Source organism: Carassius gibelio, chromosome B10, assembly GCF_023724105.1.
Source record: "Carassius gibelio isolate Cgi1373 ecotype wild population from Czech Republic chromosome B10, carGib1.2-hapl.c, whole genome shotgun sequence".
Lineage (NCBI taxonomy): Eukaryota > Metazoa > Chordata > Actinopteri > Cypriniformes > Cyprinidae > Carassius > Carassius gibelio.
The window spans coordinates 7,204,605-7,214,959 of NC_068405.1; the positions used below are offsets into that span (position 1 = coordinate 7,204,605).

Below are 10,355 nucleotides of genomic sequence, written 5' to 3' on the forward strand. Positions count from 1 at the left end.
ATCTTAACTGACTCTAATTAAATTATTACCTCTTATATAATTATATAAACTATATTTGTGTGTGTTTGTGTGTTTCCTTATTATTTAATAAATAATTCAGTGCTGTGCCAATGTTGGTTTAATATAGTTAATAGAAGCTAATTGATAAAGAAAATCTGTTTATGACATTATTTTTTGACAGCCTACTCAATTTACAGTATTTATTTATTTATTTATTTAGGTTTCTTGAAGAATCTTGGAGTTCCTCTGGTCTGGATTTAGTCAGTCAAAGTTTTTCTGTAATAAAATAATATACACATTTATGGAATAGTGATATCAATACATTTAATATTACATTTACATTTAGTCATTTAGCAGATGATCTTATCCAAAGCGACTTACAAATGGAGGCAATCAAAATAAACAAAAGAGCAATGATATGCATTATTTATTTACATAATGTCAATAATAAAATGAGATATATGCGTTTCTAACGGTTAAAAAAGGAAAGGAAATAATCACTGATCTATCGGCGGAACATTCGCTTAAATGTTTTCATCTTGTTTTAATTAAATTGAAAGGAACCCTTCTTTTGAAGTCGTTTTTCGTGTAACGCACGTGTAAAATGGAGCGTAAAAATCGCGTCACCGTTATCTGTTTAATATTCATAAGTCAATCTTTAACCGCTTTCAATAATTCGCCAGCTGACTAGATCCCGCCTACCAGCGTCTGCCCTGGAGCCAATCAGAATGCTCTGTCTGGAGAACGTCAGATTACGTAATTAATATTCACACTCCAAGCCTTCAGTTCATCTGTAGTAGTGTTGGTTTAACTCTCGAGTGTGACGGTAGGAGTTGTGTCCAAATTTTGCTCGTTGCACGTATCAAACTATAGGCATGCGATGTTTACCCTCGGCGTTTCTGTGACCCGAGCGCTACGAAGGTATTGTGCTTTCTGTTATTTAACACACTTCATGCTGTGTATGTTGAGTGGGCTGCCATTACAACAACTGTACTATTAACCAGCTGCATGAACTTGACTGGGCTCTCATTGACAAACTATACATGCTCAGAGTTACTCGCTCTTACCTTACAAAGCGTTAGTCTGAGACAGGCTCTAGATCAGGTTGTAGTCAGGTTATCTCATTAACTTCTCTGAGAAGTAGGCAATGAGTCTGGCAGATGTGAAGCAGTGTAAGTGAAGCACAAGCAGATCAGGTTCACATTCCCTGTGTGAAAGACATGTGAAAGTGTCCATCGTTAGCACTGGAAACATCCACAGCATGCAGCCCTGCACTGCACTCAGCTTTCTCTTCGTTCAGTGTTATGCTTACAGTAATAATGTGTAAGTTAGCTTTTCTATTTCTGAAGTTACGAGGAGCTACATAAAAGTGCACATGAAATGCATGCAGGCTAGTTTCTGCACAGTGGTCAGTCTCTGGCTCTTTCATTGCAGAGTTGTTTTGTCCAGCTCAAAGCTGAAGATGAGTCTTCAGAATGGATCGGTCACATCTGTCCAGAGCAACAGCCTGCGCTGGGACCTGAGCCCAGAGGAGATCAGACATCACACACACACACTGATCCAGAAGACAGAGCGGGTCTACGACACCGTGGGCTCCGTGGACCTCGGGAAGGTGTGCTTTGAGAATACACTGCAGGTCATCGCAGACGCAAAAGCAGAGTATGCCGGTGAGTGGTGCATCTTTATATTCACATCAAGATGTTTTTGTGTGGTCTTATTCACTGTCCTGTGCTCTGTTTCAGCTTCACGGCATGTGTTGGACTTCCCTCAGTATGTCTCTCCGTGTAAAGAGGTGAGATTGGCGAGCACCGAGGCTGACAAACGCCTGTCGGATTTCGATGTGGAAGTGAGCATGAGGGTAGATGTGTTTCAGAGACTTACAGCTCTGCAGGTACCACAATACAGAGTCATGCACCAAAACGAGTCTGAATCATTCTGATGTTTCATTTCTGTATCCTTCTATATTATTTTTATTTATTATCCTTCTGTTTTATTTGATTCTATTTTTATTTTTTTCTGTATTATCCTTCTACTGTGTATTGTTTTTATTTATTATTCTTCTATTTAATTTAATTTTATTATATTTTTTCCTGTATTATCCTTCTATATATTTTTTTCTTTATTATCCTTCTATATTATTTTTATTTATTATCCTTCTATATTATTTGTATTTATTATTCTTCTATTTTATTTGTATTTATTATTCTTCTATTTTATTTTACTTTTTTTTCTGTATTATCCTTCTATATTATTTTTATTTATTATCCTTCTATTTTATTTTATTATACACACACACACACACACACACACACACACATATATATATATATATATATATATATATTTTTTTTTTTTTCTGTATTATACTTTTATATTTTTTTTTATTTATTATCCTTTTGTTTTATTTGATTCTATTTTTATTTTATTCTGTATTATCCTTCTACTGTATATTATTTTTATTATCCTTCTATATTATTTTTATTTATTATCCTTCTATTTTAATGTATTCTACTTTCATTTAATTTATTCTGTATCATCCAATATTGTTATTATTATTTTTTTTTATTTTGCCTCAAGTTTCAAGTTTTTTATACATAAAAAATCTCCATTTGTATTTGGAAGATGAGTGAATCTTGTGTTTGGAACAAACTAATTATTTTTTTTTCATTCAAGTTAATTTAAATCGGTATTTTTAAATGTTAAAACCCTTTTTATTAATGTCAACTGTTTATTGCATGGTTTAGTGGGTGATTGTCCTGAATGAATGAATATGTGTTGTTGTTGTTTTATGATTGGAGGTCATGACTATGGGGTCATAGTAGGCCATTAATATCTGTCAGCGCTCATCATTGGAGAACTTGATCTCTGGGTCCTAAAAAGTCATCTGGGAAGTTGGCCGCCAGGTCCAGTTTTACAGGGTGACCCATAAAAAAGGCATTTGATAGTGTTGGCTGAGCACATCGAGGCTTTGTCCAAAACCGTTTCATACAGCTGATTTGCACATTACAATTTGACATTTTGAGTGGAGATGTCTCTTTGGAGTGAGCAGGAGGTTCTCCTCTAATTTGACGAGGCTGTGGTCTCTGATTGAGCTGTGATCTGAAGGCCTCATGAGCAGGGTGTTCATGTAGAGTAGGTCTGTGGTGTCAACATAACTCCAGGCATTCACTGTGCGTGCCTCAGCCTTTCCCACCTTCTCTTTATAGGAAAAACAATCCGGTGATTTATCGCCCGAGTCGGAGAGATTCCTGGGACGACTCATCAAATTAGGGAAACGGAACGGATTGCACTTGTCCAAGGATATCCGAGAAGTAGGTTTGTTTACTACAAACTTGTGTGTGTGGAGGAATTTAAACGAACTCTTAAAGCTTACTAACGAACTTTGGTGTATAAATGGGCTTATTGTAGAAATGGACACAAGAACACCCATTTGTCAATATTTTTTTAAAGCTATATGCATATATTTTTTCCTTGTTTTAATCCTTAACTTCATTTATTTTGATCAATTTCTCCAAAAACAAAAAAAACTTCTTATCTAATGTCAATTTGCTTCTCAAGTGCATGCATCTTGATTTAAGAATCTGGAAAACCAAACAAAAATTACGATGAAGAATATTCCTTAGTATTGTACCTCAAATTGCAAGTTCAAACTATATATAAAAAATATATATTTTTTTAAAGAGTCTTATATTTACCAACATAAAATCTCCAGGAACACCGTGTATTGTTTAGTCAGTGAAACTATGAAAAATTGGTCAAGGCAAATAGATTTTTTTTTACTCCTGGTCCCACTGAGAAACCAGAAAACAGTCCTTACTGTTGTGTCCTGGAAAATGTATTTAAAATAATATAGTTATTGATTATTTTTATTGCCCTTTTGATGTTTTGTCATTTTTCCTCAGGAAATCAAGTCGATCTCTAAGAAAATAAGTGAACTCTCAATTGATTTCAACCAAAATCTCAATGAAGAAAACACCGTGCTGTTGTTCTCTCAGCAAGAGCTTGGTAAGCACGTTTATCTGCAGTATAACGTCTGTTTCAGTGAATTCATCTGGCACACAGTTTTCCTCCTTCCTTTCTCAAGTGGGTCTTGCGGAAAGCTACGTGAACGGTCTTGAGGAAACAGAAGATGGGCGGTATAAAGTCACCCTCGCGTACCCCCACTACTTCCCCCTGATGAAAAGATGTCATGTCCCCGAAACCAGGAGGAAGATGGAGATGGCCTTTCACAGCAGGTGCAAAGATGTAGGTTCAGCTCGTGCATGCTTTTAATCACACTCTGCATTCAGTTCAGCGTAACTGGAATGAAGAAACTGCTGGGAATGAATCCTAAAAGGAAGGTTCTGGTTGCACTGTGGATGTTTCCAGGTGAACACTGCCATCCTGGAGCAGCTGATTGAGTTACGGGCGAAGCTAGCCAAACTCCTGGGCTTCAGCAGTCATGCCAACTATGTGCTGGAAATGACCATGGCCAAAAATGCAGAGAGAGTGGCACAGTTTCTGGGTATGTTTCTTCTCTTTCTGTTCAGGATCAGCGCTTTTGTAGATATTGGCATCAGCATCAGCCACAAAAAACCCATAGTAGACAAAACCGCTGAAATCAAGTGAATTATTTGACTGTTTTGGAGCAGCATCATTAGGCAGTGTTTCAGCTGTTTATGTGTCTATGTGTTAGTAATGTTTTTGGTGCTCAATAGATGAGTTGTATGAGAGGTTGAGGCCAGTGGGCGAGCAGGAGCGGGAATACCTGCTGTCACTCAAACGTGCTGACTGTGAGAGGCGGGGCTTGGAGTTTGATGGACAGCTCCACGCGTGGGACATGCCCTACTACATGAACCAGGTGGAGCAAGTGAAGTTTGCGGTGGACAAGGACAAACTGATCGAGTACTTCCCTCTGGAGGTGGTGACCCAGGGCCTGCTGGACATCTATCAGGATCTGTTGGGTCTGAGGTTCAAGCGGCTGCAGGACGCTCACGTGTGGCACGACAGCGTCTCACTCTACTCCGTACTGGACTCTGTGACTGAAGAGGAGATCGGACAGTTTTACCTGGACTTGCATCCCAGGTAAACCCTTCAAGACGTTCAGAAAAAATGTATGTGGTGCAACCAGCCTGCAGGAAAAACAGGAAATGATATAATAAAGAGGAGATCCTCTTGACTTTCTATCAAGGTCAGTAATCCTTAATTTGACATCTTGAAAAATGTTATGTAAAAAATAGTGCTGTCAAACGATTAATCGCATCCAAAATGTATTTGTTTACATAATGTATGAGTGTGTACTGTGTATATTTATGAATATATATAAATAAATGCACATGCATACAGTATATCATTAAAAAATTTTTACATGCATTATATGTTTGTTCATTTAAGTATATTTAATATATAAAAAAAAATTCTTAAATATATAAATTCATGTGTGTGTATTTTTATATATATACTGTACATAATAAATATACACAGTATACACAAACTTTTATTTTGGATGCGATTAATCACGATTAATCATCGCTGGACAGCACTATTGAAAACATAGATTTGTTAAATATGTATCATAAAAAATAAACATTTTATGTCATTGACCCATAATCAGCTAGTGTTGTTATTGCTATTTATTTTAATCTTGTTAATTCGGCTTTGGCAACCGTCTTAATTGAAATTAATTCAAGTTGCAGCGAATAAAATTGTTAAAGTTAAACAGAAATATAAAAAAAGGAAATAAAAAATAAACACAACAGTGAATCAAATTTAAACTATAAAACAAACTGAAAATACAAAAAAACTCATTCAAAATATTAATAAGTACTATAATAGTACGTACATAATACTAAAATAACACTAAAGTTTCCACTAACCTGTAAATTGAAGCGGATCCAAACTAAACGGTTTGTTATCTTAAATGTTCCCGATGCATTTCTCTTCAGAGTCTACAGATGAAATCTGATGAATACTTCATGTCCTTCTCTGAGGAACAGATTTAATGGCATTTGATGTAATGACAGAAATAGTCCTGATCCTGATTGACTGCTCTGTTGTACTCTTCAGGGAGGGTAAGTATGGTCACGCTGCATGCTTTGGGCTCCAGCCGGGATGTCTCGGGCCTGATGGGAAGCGTAGGACGCCTGTAGCTGCCATGGTGGCCAACTTCACGAGACCCTCGAGCAGCTGGCCTTCGCTCCTGCAGCACCACGAGGTGGAGACCTTCTTCCATGAGTTTGGACACGTCATGCACGAGCTCTGCTCCCGGGTACGAAACTCTGAGACCACACTGAAGGAAAATAACAAATCATTAAGACATCTGCTAACACTTTATTTTAAGATGTCCTTGTTACACATTACATGTATTTACTATTACTTATGCATAATTACATGTAACTCTAACTAAACAGTAAATACATGTAGTTATTAAATATTATGCAATAATTAAATGTATAATTACATTGTAACAAGGACCCCAGTAAATATAAGTGTGATTTTCAGTGTCCACTTCCATTGTTCCAGACGCGCTACGCAGAGTTCAGTGGGACGCAGGTGGAGACTGATTTCGTGGAGGTGCCGTCTCAGATGCTGGAGAACTGGGTTTGGGAGAAGGAGCCGCTCAGGAGGATGTCCCGACACTATAAAGATGGCAGCCCCATCCCAGACGCTCTGCTGGATAAACTCATCGCATCTAGAGTGGCCAACACAGGTGCGACTGACCACACACACATAATGATCTGTGTGTCCTCAAATATGTGTTTGAGCTTTGAATAAGTGACATATACTGTGTAAGCCTTTCATCACATTTGAAATTAAATTCAGGTTTAAAGGTTAGATTTATCAGTCTATTTAGAGTAATGTTTGGCCAGTATATTGGTAAACAAAGTTATTCTTCAGTAATAATTCTCATTACTGCAATTTGATTTTATTTATGTCATTCTGGGGTTAGTTTGCTCAGTCATTACAATGTCACAGTGCAGAAATATCCTCATGGTCTTCCTTTTCTTAATACAAAAAATATGCTAATTTCTTTCTGTTGATTTTTGTAGAGACCGTCTTTTCTGAATAATGTTATGCCTGATTCCAGTGTGTTTATTATGAAGCACACTCACTAGGAAACTTGTTTAGTACAAACCCGATTCCAAAAAAGTTGGGCCACTGTACAAAATGTGAGTAAAAAAGGAATGGAATAATTCACAAATCTCATAAACTTATATTTTATTCACATTAGAATATAGATAACATATCAAATGTTGAAAGTGAGACATTTTGAAATGTCATGCCAAATATTGGCTCATTTTGGATTTCATGAGAGCTACACATAACAAAAAAGTTGGGACAGGTAACGATAAGAGGCCGGAAGAGTTAAATGTACATATAAGGAACAGCTGGAGGACCAATTAGCAACTTATTAGGTCAATTGGTAACATGACTGGGTATAAAAAGAGCCTCTCAGAGCGGCAGTGTCTCTCAGAAGTCAAGATGGGCAGAGGATCACCAATTTCGAAAAATAGTGAAGCAATATCAGAAAGGAGTTTCTCAGAGAAAAATTGCACAGAGTTTGAAGTTATCATCATCTACAGTGCATAATATCATCTAAAGATTCAGAGAATCTGGAACAATCTCTGTGCGTAAGGGTCAAGGCCAGAAAACCATACTGGATTCCTGTGATCTTCAGCCCTTAGACGGCACTGCATCACATACAGGAATGATACTTGAATGGAAACATGGGCTCAGCAATACTTCCAGAAAACATTGTTGCTGAACATAAACCACCGTGCCATTCACTGTTGCCGGCTAAAACTCTATAGGACAAAACAGAAGCCCTATCTAAACATGATCCAGAAGCGCAGGTGTTTTTTCTGGACCAAGGCTCATTTAAAATGGACTGTGGCAAAGTGGAAAACTGTTCTGTGGTATTATTTTCTAGATTTTAAGTGGTTATTGGCCTTGTTATAAAATACTGGTTATTGATATTTGCCAAAACATAAGTCTCTGTTTCATAACTGTAACCAGTCAATTCCTTCACACAACACTTCATTACTGACACATTCTTCTGAGCTACTCTTTAAAAACATGCACTATATATTTATGGGAAAGTGATGGTTCACACATACTCTAACATACGTCCGCAGGTCTGATGAACCTCAGGCAGATCGTTCTCAGTAAAGCTGACCAGACGCTCCACACTAAAGACCGAGCGGACACTGCGGCCGAGTTCGCCAAGCACAGCCAAGACATCCTGGGCATCCCGGCCACACCAGGTCAGAAACACATCCAGGGTGTGCAGATACCCAGCGCTCAGCTCACTCTCGTTTCACACGCTAAGAAGTGTGAGCTCGTCTGCATGTAGAACTTTCCATTCAGTGTTAATTGTATATTACAGTGTGTTCTCTTTAGGCACAAACATGACGGCTAGTTTCAGTCACTTAGCCGGAGGATATGACGGTCAGTACTACAGCTACCTCTGGAGTGAAGTCTACTCCATGGACATCTTCTTCAGTCGCTTCAAAAAGGAAGGAATCTTGAATCCGAAGGTTTGACTTTTTCCTTCTCGAGCATTAATAAACATTGGATTCGCGTTGTTTGTGTCATAATGACACAGTGCATTTTTATAGAGAACCATCTTCAAGAACTGTGTCACAATCGCAGATGATAGTTGCCACATGACTGATTCGCCGGTGTTCATGTTTCCATGTACGGCATGTAGCAAGAACCGCTGCGTCATGCCAATCTGAGTTTATCATCTGCTGAGAACAGACAACTATTAGTTATAATAAAGCATTCCACAGAAATAGTACAAACCGTGAGTAAAACTATTAATACAGTTGTTGTGCAAACGAGGGTGAGTGTGCGTCATAGTCAAAGTAATGAGGAAGGATGAGTCTGCGCTGTGGTAAGAGGAAGTAGATTTGACTAGAACTATGCATGTGTTGAATCATCTTTTTTCTGGTTGTGTGTGATGCTGTGGTGTTTGTGTGTGTCTGGTGCTCAGGTGGGCAGGGAATACAGGCGTGTGCTTCTGGAGGCTGGAGGCTCAGTGGACGGCGTGGACATGTTGAAGACGTTCCTGGGTCGAGAACCCTGCCAGGATGCCTTTTTTCAATGTAAAGGACTCAAGGAACAAGACTGGCAGTGACTTTGCACTGTGAGCTACAGGAAACGAACTTCTGAATTTACAGTAACAGTGACACATCTGTCATTGGTTTTAGAACGAAATGTGATGTACTTGTTTTGTTTGTCAGGCTGCCTCATTTCTTGTCAGCGTTGAGTTGCTGTCATTAATAATCGAACACCAATTTTAATAAACGTAAACATTTGATTTAATGCAACAGTATTGTCTTGGCCTTATAATTTTTTTCTAATACACACTCATAAAATGCAATACTGGTTATATATAAGTGAAATGACAATGCAATGCGCAAGTATGTAAATCTGTTATTTAGCTATTTAAAATGAACACTAGGGGGAGACAAACATCACCTTTTGTCTTATTATAGTAGTCTAGTTATTATTTATAGATTTTATAATAAAAATGTTTTCAGACATCGAAGTTTGTTAGAAGTAAATATTTTTACACTGTTTCATAAAATATTAACTAGAGACTATATACTTCTTTTGTACGAGCTCTCTCTCTCTTTTTTTATCCACATCCTAACCTAATGGAGAAGATTACAAGCGTTTTCTTTTTTCCTCGCGCGGTTAAGCCTTGATAAAAGCAGAAGTCGTGTCATGACGTTTAATGATGAGCTATATTTGACATTTTGTTAAGTTTAGAAGGAACTCATCCGCTGTGACGTCACAAACCAGAGAAATGCAGCCAGCCAACCTTCGAGGTGATCGAGGTGATCCTTCTTCCTGTAGCTCTCAGTTGGGAGAGAATGATTCGTTACCAGGGTCTCTCAGGATTAAACGGCACGTCTGTCAGCTGTTGCTCTGTTTTGGGGTTCCATGGAGGACAACTGGACCTGATGCCCCCACCCTTAGCCCTAGCGCTGAGAATTAAGATTCATTTGAGCGAGTCGGTTCGCTCGAACAATTCATTTCAACAAACCGAGATTCAAATGCGATTCACTAATGCGTTGAATTTCTAAAGGAGTAGTGAATAAACATTACAGCTTTTAACAGTGTTAGGTTCACCAAAAAGAAAAGAAAAAATAACGAAAATATTATTACTATTTTGGATTTGGTATTATAATTTTGCTGTTTTTGAAGCGTTTAGTACCGTTTATGATTTTAATAGTGCTGTCAAATCACATCCAAAATAAAGGTTTTTGTTTACATATTATGTGTGTGTTCTGTGCATATTTTTAATGTATATATAAATACACACCCAAACAGTATATGTTTGGAAAATATTTACATGTCAAGTCAAG

At 37.7% G+C, this 10,355-nt stretch overlaps 1 protein-coding gene across 1 annotated transcript; it reads left to right on the forward strand.

Moving 5' to 3' along the window:
- Positions 1–759: 759 nt before the first annotated feature.
- Positions 760–9,311, forward strand: LOC127966296 (neurolysin, mitochondrial-like). Its single transcript, XM_052567189.1, has 13 exons — positions 760–921; positions 1,435–1,667; positions 1,743–1,891; positions 3,207–3,311; positions 3,903–4,005; positions 4,085–4,245; positions 4,369–4,504; positions 4,698–5,064; positions 6,046–6,247; positions 6,502–6,688; positions 8,115–8,243; positions 8,380–8,516; positions 8,975–9,311. The coding sequence occupies exons 1-13, from the start codon at positions 881–883 to the stop codon at positions 9,116–9,118; spliced, it is 2,094 nt and encodes a 697-aa protein (XP_052423149.1). The 5' UTR covers positions 760–880; the 3' UTR covers positions 9,119–9,311.
- Positions 9,312–10,355: the final 1,044 nt, after the last annotated feature.

Coding starts and splice junctions, on each gene's coding strand:
- LOC127966296 (XM_052567189.1), top strand. CDS start 881: ATGTTTACCCTCGGCGTTTCTGTGACCCGAGCGCTACGAAG. Junction 4,006..4,084: donor GTTCTCTCAGCAAGAGCTTG/GTAAGCACGTTT, acceptor TCCTTTCTCAAG/TGGGTCTTGCGGAAAGCTAC. Junction 8,517..8,974: donor AAGGAATCTTGAATCCGAAG/GTTTGACTTTTT, acceptor TCTGGTGCTCAG/GTGGGCAGGGAATACAGGCG.